This window comes from Mya arenaria, chromosome 8 (genome assembly GCF_026914265.1).
Source record: "Mya arenaria isolate MELC-2E11 chromosome 8, ASM2691426v1".
Classification (NCBI taxonomy): Eukaryota; Metazoa; Mollusca; class Bivalvia; order Myida; family Myidae; genus Mya; species Mya arenaria.
This window is the reverse complement of record NC_069129.1, coordinates 59,539,831-59,560,539: the sequence shown is the minus strand read 5'-3', so window position 1 is coordinate 59,560,539 and position 20,709 is coordinate 59,539,831. Positions and strand designations below refer to the sequence as shown.

The 20,709-nt window shown below is 36.6% G+C and overlaps 1 protein-coding gene across 3 annotated transcripts in view; it reads left to right on the top strand.

The window, feature by feature from the left end:
* Positions 1-2,217: 2,217 nt before the first annotated feature.
* The window catches only part of LOC128242920 (uncharacterized), a 44,412-nt gene continuing 25,920 nt past the window's right edge, over positions 2,218-20,709 (top strand). For 2 of the 3 annotated variants that reach the window (XM_052960355.1, XM_052960353.1), the window contains exons 1-8: positions 2,218-2,333; positions 8,373-8,468; positions 8,894-9,084; positions 11,534-11,643; positions 12,414-12,497; positions 13,226-13,345; positions 15,594-19,726; positions 20,205-20,288. In XM_052960355.1, coding sequence (XP_052816315.1) covers positions 8,380-8,468; positions 8,894-9,084; positions 11,534-11,643; positions 12,414-12,497; positions 13,226-13,345; positions 15,594-19,726; positions 20,205-20,288 — 4,811 coding nt within the window. In that variant the 5' untranslated portion in view covers positions 2,218-2,333; positions 8,373-8,379. Of the gene's footprint in view, positions 2,334-2,450; positions 2,513-8,372; positions 8,469-8,893; positions 9,085-11,533; positions 11,644-12,413; positions 12,498-13,225; positions 13,346-15,593; positions 19,727-20,204; positions 20,289-20,709 lie in introns of those variants that run through there. The other variant, XM_052960354.1, reaches the window with a different exon arrangement.

Sequence of the window (20,709 nt, the reverse complement as noted above, 5' to 3'; positions counted from 1 at the left end):
AATATGGCGGTGCATCTCGAGAATAGGTCGTGGATGATTTTTATATACTGTTTTCATACACTATACAACAGCTTTGGGGAGTTGTCTATAAGTTAAAAAAATCTTCATGGCTTTCCAGTGCTATGATATTGTAAATATAAAATAAATAAATTATACATGTAAATTAAACTTCCATTCGGACCCGTACTTAATTTGACTAACAAATTGTGACTATGAGCTACTAGTATAAGAAAAGTATGCCTCATTACACAGTGCTATCAAAGGTACCAGTTGGATTAATAATGGTGCACATCTCCTTCACAGAGCGCACACCTGAGCAGCGTTCATTTTTATCCGAAAAAAATGTATGGTATAGCAATTTTAATTCAAATGATGCAAGAAGGTAACTTGAAACAGGCAGAAATGCTAAAATGATCGCATTTTCTTACTTTTCATCATTGACGCATGCCACGTGAAAGGAGTTTGGGGCTTCTTCCTCTCTTTTTGGAAAACAAAGACACTGCTTTGTATATATATATATTATTATTTGTGCCATAGAAGGGAAATGAAGAGTTCACGGTCTGGTGAACTGTAAAAATGTGTATAGAAAACTTATTCACCACATTTGAAGTCGACTCTTAATAAGACTATATAGCGTTAAGAAATCTTACAATTGCTTTTACAAAATTATGAATAAGTTCGAATTATTTAATAATGCTTTATACTGGTATTTATGATAGACTAAAAATAAAATTGCGTCATTGTCTTTGTGATTCTAATGAATTAGAAGACGAGTACCACCTTATATTAAGAAATAAGATATATTAAACAATCGATAATAATCAGACATGTTTTTGCTTATTTTCGCTCAAAATAATTTTATTTTCGCCAATAATCGACAATAATATCCCCGTAATACTTAAGTCGGTATCAGAAAGTGATACAACGTACCGGGCGGTACCGGGTACCGGGTTTAAGCACCAGTAGACCAACTGGTTCAAATTTGTTTTTCAACACATGCTTGATGAAAGTTTCCACCCTAAAGTCAAAGCACCTTAATTGCACAGGTGACTGGGTCTGACTTAATGAGATTGCACTTGTCTTGCCAGGATACTTTGTTCATTTCCTCTAATTACGGCGGGCAATAATTGGAGCCATAGCATTGTGTTATGTGTTGAAAATGCTCCAACGCGTCTTTTTCGTTATAGTGCCAATGAGTGGAATATGGATGTAAACAGTGAGTATGGTTTCTTATTTTTCATTTTTCGAGGTTTATACGAGTAAAAAATAAAATAAAATGGAGAATGTAGTTCCACATAAGAATGGTTATGAGCTGTTCTAAATGTAAAAGTTCTGAATAGAATTTAAAATCTGATCATCTAGAACTTGCATAACTAGACGTTAGTGTTAACAACGTAAAAATCTGGATTTTGGCGAGAAAAAAAATCATTCCGTAGCTCAAAATTCGCTGTAGTGAAGGGGCACAGCACAATCGCTGTTGTCTACACGTTTTTGACCGCAGAATATTGAAGGAAAAGAAAGGAATTCAGAATGAAAGTCCTGAAAGACAGCCATAGTTCATTTCACCCAAATGTTATGGACCTGTATGGAAATCAAGACACTATTTTCCTAGAACATGGTCGTCTGGCCAATGAAATGCTGGTAAGAAAAAAATAACGTCCAAAATAGACCTTCAACAGTAAACAAAGTTGTGTGTAGGGGGTTGAACAAAGTTGTGTGTAGGGGGTTGAACAAGCGTACCAGGACATTAATGCCTACATATTGCTTCGGTTTCACAAATGTTAAATTGTATACATACAATTGTAGAAATTATGCATTACATGTTTAAATAATAAATTAATCTAATCACGCCAAGTATAAATATCAACTTTGATAATATCGTGTGAATTATAAGATTAACAGTGTGTTAATACTTTTAACAGGACTGTCAACCCATTAATACATGTTAATTATATACCATTTTCGTTTATCCAAACAAACTATTCGGTTTTAACACAATCAAAGTCATAAAATATTATTGTGACCGGGCCTATCGATACCGGGATTTCAAGAGAATATTGTATTTGCCCGTACCGACTGTGACAAAAAAACAGGTATCAACATATTAATTCGGTATCATAACCTTCGATATCGGCTGTTTCCAATATAGATACTGGGTACCGCGTTTTAGCACCCTTGGTATGACTAGGGATTTTTTCTTTGGGTTCAATTACTTTCCGACAATGGTGGGAAAAATATTGCGCCAACTTTGACGCAACTTCCAGGTTATGGGTTTTGTAAATAAAGTAATGATGATAGCGAAAACTAAAGCTTGAAATCAATAACTGATTGTGGTAGGTTTGATTTGATTTCTTTGTATTTGATGTATATAATATCTCCCACAGATGTTCGTCATGGCCGAGTTGTTACGCTTGGCATAATTGTTGTCTGTGTCAGTCAAGTTTCGTTTTGTTGAAAAGGTAAATTCTGTGATTAAAGCTTGTTTTGTGCAAAACATCTTTGCACTTACATGGTAAATGATTATAAACCTTTGCTATCTATTTCAAACATAAAATACTTCTCTAAATACAATTTCAATATTTTTCAAAACCCCCGTTTTTTCACAAACCCATTTAGACGTTAGGAATCGCATATACAACGTCTATTATTTTAGACTATTCAGTCCTTTGATGTTGTTTTATTATGCCCCAGAAGGTGGGCAAATTAAAATCGCACCATCCGTCCGTCCGTCTGTGTGTCCGGCTCAATAACTCGTGTCCGGGCTGTCCCTTGTATGGACAGATTTTATGGTACGAGATCCCAAAGTGATAACGGATGGTTGGGCTGACTATTTCCGGGATCTATACACGCCGTCGGACAAAGCAGACGACTACATCGACTGGGAACGGTCGGTGATGGCTGAGGTTCAGGATACTATCGCTTCACTGGAACCAGATCGTAACGCTACAGTACTTCCGGATACGGTTTATGACGTCATTTCCGCTCTTCCGCGTGGTAAAGCTGCTGGGATGGATGGCATACAATACGAACATCTTATTCATGCGACGAAACCGTTATCCCACACTATTGCTAACGTTTTTAGGTGGATGCTTAGAAACGGGCACATTCCCAATTCACTGAAATAGCACTACATAAAGGTGGGAAGAAACCGAAGGATAATCCTGACAATTATCGAGCAATTACCCTTTCTCCGGTTCTATTTAAGTTGTATGAACAGATACTCTTAGTGCGAAGTAAAGAGTGTATTATGGAAAACATCAATAAACAACAAGGTGTTTTTCAGGAAGGTCTTGGGTGTTCCATGACGTCATTTGTCCTTCGTGAAAGCGTACATATTGCACGTGAACATGGGTCTATGGTGTACGCAGCGTTTATGGACTGTAGGAAAGCATTCGATACCGTGTTGCACACCGGAATCCTTTACAAACTATTAAAGGAGTGTAAGATGGACCCCACTTCCATATTAAGTTATGCAGCGATGTACCGAGATATGACTAGCTGTGTTCGCTACCTGGGCAATATTTCCGAGTGGTTTCCGGTCCGGCAGGGTACCAGGCAGGGGGGCAAGGCCTCGCCGTTGATCTACCTCCTATACATCAACGAACTAATTAACACTCTACAAAATAGCGGTCATGGTTTTTGTATACATGTTTGACATGAAACTCGGATCACCAACAGTGGCAGATGACATAGTGCTTATCTCTTTTTCTGTCAGTGGACTTAATTCCATGTTAAACATTTGCGAGTTGTATTCAAAACAGTGGAGATATACATATAATGCTAACAAATGTTCAATATTGGTATTTAATGAATGTAAGAACATACAGAGTAGACGAACATTCAAACTTGGTGATAAACTTCTAAATGAAGCAAAGGACTATACTCATTTGGGAATTAAATGTGACGCGCATCTAAATACTTCGGATATTATTCGTGACGCATGTACCAAACTGAAGGGAACGTTCATCAGCATTTGTAATAGTGGTTTACATCCTGAAACTCTTAACCCGCTGACGTCAAAGACAATATATGCATCTATTGTCATACCGAAGACTTTATATGGGTGTGAATTATGGTCATTCATATCGCCATCAGACTTACTGAAACTAGAAAGAGCGCACCGATTTTGCATTAAATATATGCAATCACCCCATAAGAGCAGCAATACAGACTGGTCACTCTGTGCTTTAGCTATTCCACCCATTGAAACATATGTGGATTTGCGAAAACTTCAATTTTTCGGGCAATTATGTCGGCTCCGAAATACATATATCGCTAAACAGGTGTTCAACATACGACTGTGTACGTACCTTGGATATAATAACCAATCTCGTGGCTGTATACCAGATTTTTACAGACTGTTATCGAAATACGGACTTCTAGATATATTGCTAAACTACATGCATAGCGGGACCTTTCCGTCACAATATACGTGGAAAGCAATCATTGATACTTACGTCAAAAATCCAATTCTCGTAAGTCAGTATAGAAGACTAAATCGGTCCAGTTTCAGCCCATTCGTTTGCACTGTACTAAGGGAGAAGACTGGAGCAACCTTATGGGAAGTGTCAAGAAATAGTCCTAGATTATCTCCCCTGTGTTGCACAATACTTCGCACAATGTGTCAACACGTTTCGAACAACTTTACGAGACGTTGCGTCAAATGTGATATGCTGACAGACAATATGGTTGTTCACAGAATTTGCTTTTGTCTCAAGTTGCAAAATTGTAGACTGAAAATGTGGGATTATTTAATGCTCAACTTTATGAACTTCAATAACTTGCGCACGATGAGCCCATTGATCCCCTGTTAAGTCTTGGAGGGAACCGCTTTGATGCGGTAATATTATATAACACAGGTTCTAAAATATATTGCCTTTCTTGCGTATAGACAAATTGTGAACATATTTTGTCATTTTAGTACCATTGCGTTTGGATGAAACTGTGCTTAGCTTTCAACTTAAGAATGAACAAGTAAATATTAATTAGGCATTGTTGGATAACAGAGATGCGACTTGTTTGTTGCTAACTGAATGTGAAAATCCATGTGGTACATTGTTCTGTCATTGCTTGCAGACCAGCAGATTAATGATCATCATTCAATATATTATTGGTATTAGTTATTATTTAGTGGTGGTTGCAGTGGTGGTGCCAGTTGTGGTGGTGGTTAAAGTGGTTCTGGAAGTGTTAGTAGTAGTATTTAACTTTAAAATTTAAATAACTAAAACAGCTGGTTTAAACATTCACCACCCAATTCCAAATCTGACTAAGGTAACCGTAAACAACTTGATATTTATTGCAATCGTGCTGTGTATATCTGATAAGGAGTCATAGAAGCACTATATTTGAAAAGTTTTAAATTACAAAAATTTGCAACAGTTTATTGTTTAATATTAAGATAACTGGATGTGTTTTATATGATTTGTCATTGTCGACAATAACCTTCCGCAGAAGTTGCACTGAATCTTCGTACGACCATCTTTTTCAAGTTTAGTGAAATGTTGCCTCACTTCAGACTCCGACACCGCCAATTACACCCGACACAGAAGATACTGGGAATATTTAATAACGTGACCGTTTCGATTAAACGGTCTGCCATTTTGTAAATGTTTATGGGCCATAAACGACACGGCACCTTTTACTATTCTAAAACTTAAAAGGGGTGTTGGTCTAGAAAAATGGACCATGACTGTTGAAAATTAGTTATTGACTCTTAGATTTGGACCATGTTGAAAGCCCTGGGCATACGGTACATGTTGATATCCCCGACAAACGAAGTTTGAAGGGGGTATATTGGAGTCACCCTGTGGTTAGTTGGTCGGTTTGTCGGTCGGTCTGTTGCAATTTACCTTGTTCGGAGCATAACTTAAAAACTACTGGATGGAATTGGATTAAACTTCATACAATGGTAGAGCATAATGATATGAAGTGCAGTGTACAATAATCATAACTCTATTCTTGCTTATTACTGAGTTATTGCCCTTTGTTATTTTTTTTGTCCGGAGTTTAACTTGTAAAGTACTGGATGGAATTCATTGGAACTTCATACAATGGTAAAGCACAATGAGAGGAAGTGCAGTGTTCAAGAACCATAACTCTACTTTAGCTAATTACTGAGTTATAGCCCTTAATTTGTTTTTTTTTTTGCTGTCAATTTTTTTTCCAGACATCAACTTACAAACTACTAGATGGAATTTATTGAAACTTCATACAATGGTAAAGCACAATGAGAGGAAGTGCAGTGCACAAGAACCATAACTCTATTTTAGCTAATTACAGAGTTATGGCCTTTAATACTTTTTTCTTGTCCCGAGCATAACTTGAAAACTATTGGATAGAATTTAATAAAGCTTCATACAGTGATAGATCATAATGAGAGAAAGTGCAGTGTACAGAAACGGCAATTCTATTTCAGCTAATTACAGAGCTACTGCCCTTTGTTACTTTTTCTTGTCCGGAGCATAACTTAAAAACTATTAGATCATAGATGGAATTTAATAAAACTTCATACAGTGATAGATCATAATGAGAGGAAGTGCAGTGTACAGGAACCGCAATTCTATTTCAGCCAATTACAGAATTATTGCCCTTTGTTACTTTTTTCTTGTCCGGAGGATAACTTGAAAACTAGCTGATGGAATGTAATAAAACTTTATACAATGGTACAGCACAATGAGAAGGAGTTCAGTGTACAAAAATCATTACACTATTTTAGCAAATTACAGAGTTATTGCCTTTTTCTGTGTTTTTTGTCAAACTTTTGTCCGGACAATAACTTGAAAACTACTACAGTCAAACCTGGTTGAAAGGTCACCTCCTTTAAATGGCCACCTGCCTTAACGGGCCACTTCAAATTCCCCCCGTACGTTTTTACTATATAATGTACGTGCATTAAGCGGCCAACTGTCTAACGCGGCCACGGCCACTAATTTTTGTCCCCATGAAGCCATATAAACACTAATTAGCGGCCACTAATCCCTTGTCACTGACACTTCCGCTTATAAATTTTTCCAATACACAGCTTTAATTGCGTATAAAACTTTACGGAAAAGAACGACGGCCTCGGGAATCTCCGTCATCCAATGAAAATGAATATTGCATCACACGATTGCAATGCGTGTTTACTCATCGAGAAATCATGTTTATTACACGTCGGCGAATGTTTTGATCAGAATTGACACAATTAATAAGATAATTAAATAATTACGAAGATAATTATTAAATACCGACAAAAACATCGGTTTTATGAGTTCACAGTTTGCATTGTCATTCGAAGGCGTTAAACGAGTTACGATTTTTATGCACTTTAATATTATTTTTTAAAGTGCACGGATTTATATTTCTACGAACTGATATTTACAATGCATTGTTCTTGATATGTTTTTACCTTTGATTATGGCTGAAACTAAGACTAATCGAAAGTGTTTGACTCTAAAAGAACGTGTCGAGTTTATAAAGTTATTAGAAAACGGCCGTAGTGCAAGAAGTGTTGCCAAGAAATTTAACTGTGGAAGGACTCGAATCAACTTCTTACTTAAGCGTAAGCGTGAAATGTGTAGACTGATATGTGGTGTGTTTTGTTTATGCCTTGTATCAACATTTATCTATTGTATTTTATTTACAAATTTGAAATAAATTTATTTTATCTATACAAATGTATTTGTATTCAGCCTTCTTCAATAATATTGATACAGATGTTACTGATTGTGGTGTGAGGTGGTGGTTAAGATACATACTCCATCTCTGAATAAAGCTAAAGGCCGAAATGTCAAACCTGGATTAAGTGGCCACCTGTCTTAAGCAGACACTTTGATCATTTCCCAAGGGTGGCCACTTAATACAGGTTTGACTGTAGATGGAATTATTTGTGAATAGAGATTTAGTTGGCAGAGCTTTAAATATTATCCCGACATACTACAGAGACCATTTGATAGTTTCATTGGCAGTTCCACTCATAACTATATTATATTATAAAGTGCATTAAACCCACAAGAGCACTGCAGTAACTGTTCCATATTTGTTAACAGAGTGTTAAGTATCAAAACTATGATGAACATACGCTATTTGTTGACATTTGCATAAATGTTCAAAACTTTCAAGTGCTTCGAAATCAGTGTAGTATTGTTAAAAATGAAAAAAACTGACGATAGTCCATAAAATAAAGTTGTCATTTATAGGTTGGCTTTCCAAATAGTTGACTGCAATTTCATATCAGGGCGGCGTTCGGGGGTATTAATCACCTTCAGTGATAGCTCTAGTTTACAAACATCTGTCGTTAAATTATTTTGATCTGGTCTGCTGAACTGATTTTGCTGAATTAACTTTTAACTTGCCATATCAATGATGGCATCAAATTTGTGCTCCAATTTCAGATACACAATGACAAAGAATAGCCATGGTTTGCGGCAGTTTCATCTGCGAAGGATTGGACCAGCTGCCTCCAAATCAGGGGTTGCTGATGTTATGGAGTAAGTTAAGCATGCTTATGTAGAATTACTCTTCTAAGTTCTGACCTGGTATATGGTCACATGGCGGATTGTTATAAATTGTATTATTCAATCTTGACACTCGCGGAGTTATTAAAATTTTTCATGAAGATTATTCCATTATAAAATATTTACTGATAAAGACCTCGCATATAAGCACATTAGTTAGGTCATGGAAATTAGTATTTTGGATAAACAAGACCAGATTCTTGTACTAATGCTTGACATATTTTTGAACAAGCCCTGCTATATAAAATCCAGAATTTGAGTTAGCCCAGAAAGCATTTTACCAGTGGGCTTGTGCTAATTTTAACCACTGTTATATTTTAATGTAATATATATGAGGGACTTGATGCTTTAAAGAACTTGTGATATAGTTTTATACACACTTGAGTCTTGCCTTTCAGCTTTAACAAAGTCACATGCATTATTGGGCGAAGTGTGGACAAGGTCGACTATGTGATAGACTCTAGCAGTTACATACAGAGTGCCTGCCTATCTCGCTGTCATGCCAGGGTGGTGAGGCAGGAAGGGAACCAGCATACACTGTATGATGACAGCCTCAATGGAGTGTTCATCAACAACATCAAGATATCAGGTACACACCTTGTCAACTATAGTTGTGATCTTATTTTAGATGAGAGACTGATTGCCCTGTTAAGTCAGGAGTTTCAGTAATTCCTGAGTTAAAATGTTTTGTTTGAATCCACTTTTGTAGAATTGACTTGTTTGTAGAATTGACTTGTTTTAATTTCAAATTAGTCCAAAATTTGATCTGACAGAATATTTGTTTATTTTGAAGATTTTTAGCTCGACTATTCGAAGAATAAGGAGAGCTATACTACTCACCCAAGCGTCAGCGTCGGCGTCACCCCTTGGTTAAGGTTTTGCGTGCAAGCACACATAGGTTAATATCTCAGCAACTACTTGAGGTATTGCATTGAGACTTTATACAATGGTACTCAACCATCTGACCTACTTAATTAACCAAGTTTGATAACTCTACTTAGCATTTAATGCCAATAATAGGCCTTTGTTAGTGATTTAAAAATTCTGGTTAAGGTTTTGCGTGCAAGCACACATAAGTAAATATCTCAGCAACTACTTGAGGTATTGCATTGAGACTTTATACAATGGTACTCAACCATCCAACCTACTCAATTAACCAAGTTAGATAACTCTAGTTTGCATTTAATGCAAATAATGACCCTTTATTATTCGACTTAGAAGTTCTGGTTAAGGTTTTGCTGCAAGCACACATAAATTAATATCTCAGCAACTGCTTGAGGTATTGCATTGAGACTTGATACAATGGTACTCTACCATCCAACCTACTCAATTTACCAAGTTAGACAGGGCTTTTTCTGCCCATTTTGGGAAAAAGACCCTAGACATTAAGGAAATTTTGCGTCGTGAAAATGCGGAAATTGGGAAATTTTACAGTGAAAAGAAAAAGCTGTCTAGTCTCCTGTGAATTAGGAAATGATTTAATATTAGTTTATTTTCTCTTTAAAAGACCCACAATGGCTGAAATATCAATCCTTGGGGTGTAAATATCTATTTCAATAAATCATGACAGATATTTCATATCTCTGAATGTGATGAAAATCAATGATTTCTGAGTTCAAGTACCAAAAAAACTTCACATCACGTAATTTATTAGAATGTTGAAAATGAACCACAGGTATAAAGAATTTCTAAAAAAAAAAAAAAAAAAAATTTTTTTTTTTTGGATTGGGATTTTTTTCTGAAGATTGGGAAAAATATCTTATATTTTGCTTTGGGAATGGGTCCGATAGTCGGACCCGTGGGTACTATAGAAAAAGCCCTGTTAGATAACTCTAGTTTGCATTTAATCTAAATAATTGCCCTTTATTATTCGACTCAGAAATTCTGGTTAAGGTTTTGCATGTAAGCACACATAAATTAATATCTCAGCAACTGCTTGAGGTATTGCATTGAGACTTTATACAATGGTACTCTACCATCCAACCTACTCAATTTACCAAGTTAGATAACTCTAGTTTGCATTTAATCTAAAAAATTGCCCTTTATTATTCGACTCAGAAATTCTGGTTAAGGTTTTGCATGTAAGCACACATAGGTTAATATCTCAGCAACTAAAGGATGAATTGCATTGAGACTTTATAAAATGGTACTCAACCATCCAATTTTCTTAAATAACCAAGTAAGATAACTCTAGTTTGCATTAAATTCAAATAATGGCCCCTGTTTTATTCAACATAGAAATTCTGGTTAAGGTTTTGCATGTAACCACTTTTAAGTCAATGCTTCAGCAAATACATCATGTATTGCATTGAAACTTTACACACATGCTCCCAACCATTTAACCTTCTTATTTAATCAAGTAAGATAACTCTATCTTTCATATTATATAATTTTTGCCCCTTTATTATGCGACTTAGAAATTCTGGTTAAGGTCTTGCATGTTAGAACACATAGGATAATATCTCAGCAACTACTTGATGTATTGCATTGAGAGTTTATACAATGGTATTCAACCACCCAATCTAATTGAATAATCAAGTTAGATAATTGTGTTTTGCAAATAATGGCCCTTTATTATTACACTTAAAAATTCTGGTTAAAATTTTGCATGTAACCACATTTATGTTAATATCTCCGCACATCATGTATTGCATTGAAATCTAATCTAACAGTGATCCATGCATGTTTCGCCAAAACTTTTCAATCCTTACACTAAAAAGCGGCGGAATAGTCGAGCGCGCTGTCTCTGTGACAGCTCTTGTTTAAGTAATTGAGAGACTTTGAACTTAAATGTTTGGAATAAAAACTTTCAGAATTAAAGGCAAGGAAGTAATGTTTGGAATAAAAACTTTCAGAATTGAAGGCAAGGAAGTTAATACTTTCAATTCCTACTGGAAGTCATCAACCTTTTGAAGAGGAAGTCAGGATAATAAAATGGCTTCATAGAGTTCTGCCTAATTTTGGGCTAATTCCATTTTCCAGACAGTTTAGTATGATTTTGTGTATTAAATTGGATATGTTTCATTTCCTGCTTTCAGGATTCTGTGTGTTGCGGGAGGGTGATAGGGTAACGTTTGGCCATCCTACGGGGGTGAGGCTGCCCTCTGGGATGAGGGTGCGTCAGCCAGATTCCGAACACCAGTTCATGGTAACTAATCTACTCTTGAAATTGTGATGGTAATTGTCACATTATTATCAGCAATCAACTAGAACAGTCAACAGTGAATCCAGATTTTTGCATGGACAGGGCTGAGATCTAACACTAAGGCTTGGCATCAAGTTTATTGAAAGGACCTGCTATATAAAAACAAATATTAAAGCAAGCCCTGAAAGCAATTTGCCAGTGCAGGGCTTGAGGGCTTGTGCTAAATTGGACTTCTGTACAAGTACTTGTTCATGTCTGGTGGTTGTTTTGCAGTTATAGGTTTTAGAGTTGATCTACATGATCTAACAGTGATATGGTGTTGAGTCCCATTGCTCCAAGATTAAGTTTTATGTTATTGTTAAAGTAGGGCTTTAGCCAGGTTTTCAAAAGGACAGGGTGCTTAGGGGTAAGGGCACTTTGTATCTGGCATTGAAGAACTTGAACATCATGAATTTCACAAAAACTAGATGGAATTGTGCTTAATTAAAGTAACGGTAGGTTTTAACTGCCAAATAATTCAAGTTTGTATGAATTTATAATATACATATTTAGCTTTAATCAAAACGAATGAAAATTTTGATTATTTTAAGCATTAAATTAGGAAGGCAGCAGGGTACACATGCTGGTCTCCATTAGGACAGCAGAAAAGAGCAGGGTGCAGCTCCCGTCCATTATTCTTAAGCTAAAACCCTAGTAAAAGGTTCTTCTTTATGTAAACAAAAGCAAATCAGCTGTTATGTTGGCTTGAAAGTTTCACTTGAAAACTTTTCCAGTTTGAGGCATGTTGCTGTGTACAAACTGACCAGTCTGATCCAGCACATGAAGACTCAACCTTGCAGCAGGCACATTCATCTCAGGTATAGTCACACGCTCAGAAGGTTGTCAGTTTGTTAGTTCTAATTTGTGCCAGCCATTATTTTTAGCTAATAAACTGTTAAACATCTCAACAATTATAATCATTTTCATGCTGTCACTAAAATAAATCCTTTTAAAAATAATTTAACTGCAGGAAAACATTGATCTATGGATATGAAATCACTAAGAATAATTGGTAGCTATTAGAGGTGCAACGATTCGCTCAGATGCATAAAAAAACCGGTATGATACAATACGGAAACCCCAAAATTCGATTCGATCCGCATATTAAACATACATGTACAAGATGACCCTTTGTATCCGCATTCTAAACATGTCGAATTTCGTTAAACGGTGTGCGATTGGTGTATAGTTAATCTGGCATCCAATCAATAATAGAGTTTCATTCTTAGTAGCCTAGTCACATGGTGTCTCTCTCATTAAAAAGATGCCCCTAAAATACTCAAATCAAGAGAGCGCGCAGATTTCGAGCTCCAAGAGGGACTGATACAAAACGCAACTTAATATCAAATACAGCAATAAGTGAAACATGAATCAAATTGAAAATAATCGAATTGCCATGGTTGATATTGGAATCAAATCAAATCAAGATTTAAGTGAATTGTTGCAGCTTTAGTAGCTATAGTATCTTAACTTTGATTATATTATATATATAGATTTTCTTTGAACATTGTATACAAGTACTGTATATCCCAGTTTCCCCCGGCAGGAAGGTACATTCAAGAAGCCCGTCAATCCAGCTGAGAACAAGGTGTGTCCATCAGCAAGAGAATGGCGAACAACAAGACATGCTACCAAGACCTTCACACCAGAGGATGTCAGAAAACTGGTTTGTATTATCATCTGCCCCCAATATCTTTTAGAATTAAGCTAAGCTTGCTTTTTTTTAGTTTTCAATAATTTGCGTAATACTTTTTTTTGTGCCCCCAAAGGTGGGCATATTAAAATCGCACCGTCCGTCCGTGTGTCCGGCTCAATAACTCGTGTCTGGGCTGTAACTTTCCCTTGTATGGACAGATTCTAAAATAACTTGCCACATGTGTTCCACATACCAAGACGACGTGTCGGGTGCAACACCCGTGTCCCTACCTCTAAGGTCAAGGTCAAGGTCACACTTTGTGTTTATTCACAATGGAGTGCTGAATATAAAGACATAGAGTATAGGTTGTCGTGTCCGGGCTGTAACTTTTCCTTGTATGGACAGATTTTAAAATAACTTGCCACATGTGTTCCACATACCAAGACGACGTGTCGCATGCAAGACCCGTGTCCCTACCTCTAAGGTCAAGGTCACACTTAGTGTTTATTCATAATGGAGTGCTGCATATAAAGACATAGAGTATAGGTTGTCGTGTCCGGGCTGTAACTTTTCCTTGTATGGACAGATTTTAAAATAACTTGCCACATGTGTTCCACATACCAAGACGACGTGTCGCATGCAAGACCCGTGTCCCTACCTCTAAGGTCAAGGTCACACTTAGTGTTTATTCATAATGGAGTGCTGCATATAAAGACATAGAGTATAGGTTGTCGTGTCCGTGCTGTAACTTTCCCTTGTAAGGACAGATTTTAAAATAACTTGCCACATGTGTTCCACAAACCAAGACGACGTGTCGCGTGCAAGACCCGTGCCCCTACCTCAAAGGTCAAGGTCACACTTAGTGTTTATTCACAATGGAGTGCTGCATATAAAGACATAGAGTATAGGTTGTCGTGTCCGGGCTGTAACTTTTCCTTGCATGGACAGATTTTAAAATAACTTGCCACATGTGTTCCACATATCAAGACGACGTGTCGCGTGCAAGACCCGTGCCCCTACCTCTAAGGTCAAGGTCACACTTAGGTGTTTATTCACAATGGAGTGCTGCTTATAAGGACATAGAGTATAGGTTATCGTGTCCGGGCTGTAACTTTCCCTTGTATGGACAGATTTGAAAATAACTTCCCACATGTGTTCCACATACCAAGACGACATGTTGCGTGCAAGAACCGTGTCCCTACCTTTAAGTTCAAGGTCACACTTAGTGTTTATTCACAATGGAATGCTGCTAATAAGGACACAGAGTATAGTTTGGTGTGTCCGGGCTGTAACTTTCTCTTGTATGGACAGATTTTAAAATACATTGCCACATTTGTTTGACATACCAAGACCAGGTGTCGTGTACAAGACCCATGTCCCTACCTCTAAGGTCAAGGTCACACTTAGGTGTTTATTCACAATTGAATGCTGCATATATAAGGACATAGAGTATAGGTTGTCGTGTTTGGGCCTTAACTTTCTCATGTATGGACAGATTTTAAAATGACTTGCCACATGTGTTTGAAATACCAAGACGAAGTGTCGCATGCAAGACCCGTGCCCCTACCTCTAAGTTCAAGGTCACACTTAGTGTTTATTTACAATGGAGTGCTGCATATAAGGACACAGAGTATAGTTTGTCTGTCCGGGCTGTAACTTTCTCTTGTATGGACAGATTTTAAAATAACTTGCCACATGTGTTTGACACACCGAGGCAACGTGTTGCCTACAAGACCCATGTCCCTACCTCTAAGGTGAAAGATACACTTAGTGTTTATTCACAATGGAATGCTGAATATAAGGACATAACAGTGTAGATTGTCAAGTATGGGTGGTATTTTTTTATGTTCAGAGGCAATTTAAAATAACTTGCCGTACGTATTTGACACGTAAAGGCAAGATAAACTTTTCATGTATTGACATTGTCATAGGTCAATGTCACTTTCGGGGGCATTTGTCACATACTGTGACAGCTCGTGTTTATGATAACCACAATAAAATATTTTTCATTTATTAAAATTCAGGTTAAGTATGTATTTTGGCTACCGGTAATTGAAATAAGCTACTAACTCCTGTTTAGCTTTAGAAATGTTTGAGAAATTAGGACCTGGTGCTCACCTATTGAAACGTTATATTACTTAAAGATAGGATACTCATTTATACACTAACATACTTTCAGTGTTTTTTTTAGAGGCTTGTTTTTCTAAAAAGTCTCATTTTGGTGTCTGTGTTTAGTTCTCACTAATTGAAATCAATAATTCTTTTTGTGTTTTTAAAGAAATGCTCATGGGAAGAAAAACAGGAAACTGAAAGAAGTCATAAAAGATCTGCCAATGAAAGTCCTGATGATAAAGCTTGTGGGAGACTGGGTAATGTTGAATGTGTCGAGAATGGAGCAACTGCAGTTGATGCTGTATGTGTTAATACAGAGCATATCGACACGGCTACTGGTAATCAAGAAAATGTAGAAACTGATCTTAATGAAGCTGCTGCTCCTAACAACAGAGTGGAGAATCCGAGTGAAACTGGAGCAGTTGCAATCATAAATGTGCCAAAAAACTGTAATGTGATGGTTGAAAGCAATAATGATGACTTGCCATTCCAAGAAAATGAGAAGGTAAGGAGTGAGCGAGGTACAACGCAAGTGTTAGAAGACAAACATGCTGAGAGTAGTGATATTGAAGGTGCCTTTAACTCTATAATGAAAGAAATAAGTGCAATAAAGGATGCAGTCTCTGGAAGTGATTCATCATTTTCTGTTACACCTACAAACAGTCCAGTAGCAAACAAAAGCAAGTTAAAGTCTCCAACAAAAGAGGTTTCAATTCAAACATCACAATCAGTCATGGTTCAGTTTGTGTCTCCTTCAAAAGATGCTTGCATTCAAACTAGTCAACCATTCTTAGGTAATATTGGAGTACAAGTATTAGCTGATGAAACCAATTATAAATTTTCTGAATCAGAAAATCCCCTTGGTGTTTGCACTGCAGAATTTGATGATAATGAACAGTCTGGGTTTAAAATGACAGTTACAACAGAAATGCATAACATTTCAGTTGGTACTGAAAACAGTAACTTGAAAGAATCTGATGGCAAGGCTGTAGTAGATAAAGAATATGCCTTTGCTAATGAAAAGGTCCCACTTTCTGATTGCCTTGAAGAACATGTTAAAAGCATGTCTGAAGGTGAAAAGACAGATGCTTCAGAAACTGATGACACTTTCTATACATGTGTTGAGTCTGACCCAGATATGGCCAACTTGGAGCAAATAGTTGATGGAGAGGTAGATGATGATAGTTCTGAGAAGGAAGTGATAGAAATGTCTGAAAATACACATGTGGAACCCACGGTTTTTAAAGATGAAAACAAGGAAAGAGAAGCAGGTGGTCCTTGTAAATCAAAAGATGAAGAAGTCTGCAATTCTGAGACAGGTGTGTCATTGAAATTTACAAAAGATACTTCAGGTGGTCCAACTGAAAACAGGGTGAAGAGAAATGAAAATGAATCTACTGAAGTTCAACAGAATAATGCAATCGGAAATCTAGAGTGTTTTGTTGAACATAAAGCTCCTGAAAATGTGCAGGAAAGCAAGGAGGAGTCTGGACCTTCAAAAGATACAGATGATGTTAAAGTGGAGATAAAAAATCAGTCGGAAGAAAATGACAATTCTGATTGTATTATAGTGTCTACTCAAGGTTCAGCATTTGATTTAACAGAATTACCTGACATTGGGCCTACGACTGCTGATTCTGTAGAAAAAACTAGTGACAATAATCTTACGCTGTCAAACTCAATTGTATATGACTATGATGATGATGAAGATGAAAAAGTGAGTGACGAGGGTGGGTATGCTTCTGACTACTCAGATAAAGAAAAAGATTACTATGAAAGTGAAGTGTATGATGAAAAGTCTGACTATGAAGAATCTGATGAAGACTGTGCCATAAGTCCAAGCACTGAGGCTGATGAAGCTAAAGAACAGTCTAAAAATGAACATGTTTTAAATGACAGTCATGAAGTGCCTAAAGTAGATACAGAATTAAAAATGTATGCTGATAATGTAATAGACACAGCTATGGACTTTGATAGCTGTAATGAAATATGTGATGAAGACTTTGATTCAAAGAGTAACAGTTGTCATAATAAAAACAAACAAGAAGAGAATAGTTATGAAAACTCTAAATTGAAAACCATTCGTTTAGTTGACAATGTAGTTGACATGAAATCTAGTCATTGTGATGGTAAAAGTGATGATGTGAACACAATGAGTAATAGTTGTGATAATGAAATGGAACATTCAGAGAAAATTTGTGCTGAAGACACCAGATCAGATACTGTAAGTGTTGAAGAAAAAGTAGTAGAAACATATGTTGGAACCAATGGTACACCTAAGAAACAAATGATTGAGAGAAAAAGACATATTTCAGCCGAAATTGCCGAAAATTATGGAAATGAAACTGAAAGAAAAAGAAGATGCACTGGAGAAAATTCTAACAAGGAGGAGAAGGAAACAACTAGTCACATGAATACCTTTAACAATCTTAAAACTGGATTAAAGAAAGTCTTAAAATTGGCATCGCATGTATCATACAAAATGAAAAGCAGTTCTAAAGCTAAAGCTGATGTTTATTTGACAGACCTGGAAGGCTCATATCAACAGATTGGTAAAGATGAAGGTGGTGAGGAGTCTTCAAGACATGATTTGCCGTCAGACGTTGATTGCATTGAACCTGTTAAAGAAACAATGGAAGTGTTTGAAGTTGGAGAACACAGTCATTTAGGAGAGCCAGTCCACCAAACAATAGACCCACAGGAAATCAATGATGAAAAGCTTGTTGAAACTCCCAAAGATCAGAATGATTCAGTATGCCTAGATACAAATGGCAAATACTCAGAAAATGAAGTTATGTCAGAAAGTTTATGTGAAAAAGATGAGTCGGTTGAGGACAAAGATGGCTATGTTAGCGCTGCAACAAGTATAGATACTGAAGAGAACTGTGCATTATCAAATGTATCACAAGAGAAGGATGACACTCATACTGCAACCTGTGTTACTGAGAATGAAGTATCCTTTTCTGATGCAAGTGAAATGAAAGAGCAAGAAAAGGTAGCCTCTCATATTTTTAGAGGTGAAAGTGTGTCAGGGACAGATGATGATGCTGAGACAGATGACAACATTTGTGATGAATCTGAGAACGAATTTAGTGCAGCGGATGATCATGAGAAGGAAAGTGCTACTGACATATCTAATACAGCTATTGACAAAGTTGAAGATAGTGTTTGCTACACAGACGATGATATGGATAGTGACAACGAAATCATGCATACCAGTTGGCTGAAACCTGTATCCGAAACACCTTCCAAAGTCAGAGGAACAGCAGTTGATCTAGAAGCAACCTTTATGTCCCCTGTGCTCAAATGTATGGATGCTGAATGTCATGGTTCTAAGAAAACACAGTCTCCAGTCATTGACAGAATTAGCTCAAATACACCTATTAAAGTGAAGAAAATAGATTTGGAAGATACTACAAGTGTTCTTAGTTGTCAATTTTCTGATGATGAGAATGATGACATTCCAACAAACTATGACTTTGACGAGATTGATTTTGAGCCGGGAAGTAAAGAACAAGCCACAATTGAAAAAGATCATGAGCAAAATAGTGATAGAACTCCGCAGCAAAATAATGATTCCTGTGATAGTGATATAGATGGTGGAACTGAAGAAGAAGCTAGTCCCCTTGATGTGTTGAATGATGATGATGATGATGAGATCCAACAGCCTCCAGCCAAAGAAAGTAATATGGATGTCGCGTTTGATTTTTGTGATACAGAATCTGATTCAGAGTTTACAGAGATTAAGCAATATAATGGTGATAAGCAAAATAAGAGTGTAAAACGAAAACTCATCAGTGATGAAAGTGATAAGGAAATGAGTCAATCAGTGAAAGCAATAAGACTTAATAATGAGTCTACAGTTAAACAAAGTACACCAAGAAAAACGTCGAGCTTAAAATCAATTACAGAATTTAAATCTCCACAATCTATTGTCATAACAAGAAAAGACAAAGAACATCATAAATCATTCGATTCTCCGAGTGGTTTGTGCACGCAACTGTTGGATGTCACACAGACAGCGGACCTGGATGATCTGTCGATGACACAAGTCTCAGAGGTCAAGGAACAGCTAAAGGTCAAGGCCAGCGACACATCAAGACCAAGTTCTTCTCGAAGTAAAGCAAAGGACCTGCTGGAGAAGTTGAGAGCCAAGATGCAGCTTAAGGAAGAGAGACTGGAAGATGACTACCCGAGCTCCAGCCCCACCGCAGGGCCGAGTACCGAGATTGAGATATACAACAGGCACCAGACCGAGGCCCAGAGGGAACTGGCATATGTGGATAGGCATGTAAACAGGTAATGGGCCATTGTTTAGTGTTTATATTTATAAGTTGATATTCATGCAAGTTTATGATAAAGTCAACAAGTAGCTCACTAATTTAAAACACAAAGTATTTATTGTCTTGGATAAAAACAACAACATTTGGTTTGGGTTATTGGGCCCTACCTACGAAATAGGCACCGACCCTACCATTTTTAGTCATTTTGAAAAAAAAAAAAACCTAAACAAAATTGATGAAAATAACATTCTTATATAAAGCCTAATAAAAAAAATCAATAAAAAATAAAAAGCCTACCTACCCTACCTATGTTTAAAAGGATATTACCATAACCAAACCATTTTTTTAGGCCTTATTTGGAATTTTATCTGTTGTTTTTTCTATGAACATAAGAAAGTAATTAGAACTTTTGTATTTTATATTTTATAATCTGCACTTTGTGAGATTATAAAAACAACAACTGCATTTTAATAAAAAATCATATCTGTTTGCAGTTGCAGAACAGTGATCTCTGAGTTGAAGGAAATGTTTGACGGACAGCCAACCCTGCACAGCCATCCCAGAGTGCAGGCATGGAGGTTTGTAGAAAAATCATAATTACAGTAAATCTTTTGCTTTTAGGGAGAGGTTTTTGTTATTATATCTTAGCACCAGAAGAGATATTCAAGTTCATTCTAATTTTTCATTAAAATGAAAATAACTTTGAAGTTTGTTTTCCATTGATTAAACACTAATTCATTGAAACTTCATTAGTGTTTGATAATGAAGAGGTCCCTTGATCTGGAATAAAACAAATTTCATGGGGGACACAAATTATTTGGTCGGTTTAGTCATGGCTGTATAGCTGTATATCTGCATACATAGAGTTTTGTAAATTGAAACATCCCTAAATGATCCACATAGGGTCATGATTGCTGTTTTGCAAGGAAATGGTGGAAAGGCTCTTTAACTCTTTATCATTGTAACTGGCTGATGCTGAGAAATATATATATATGTTTT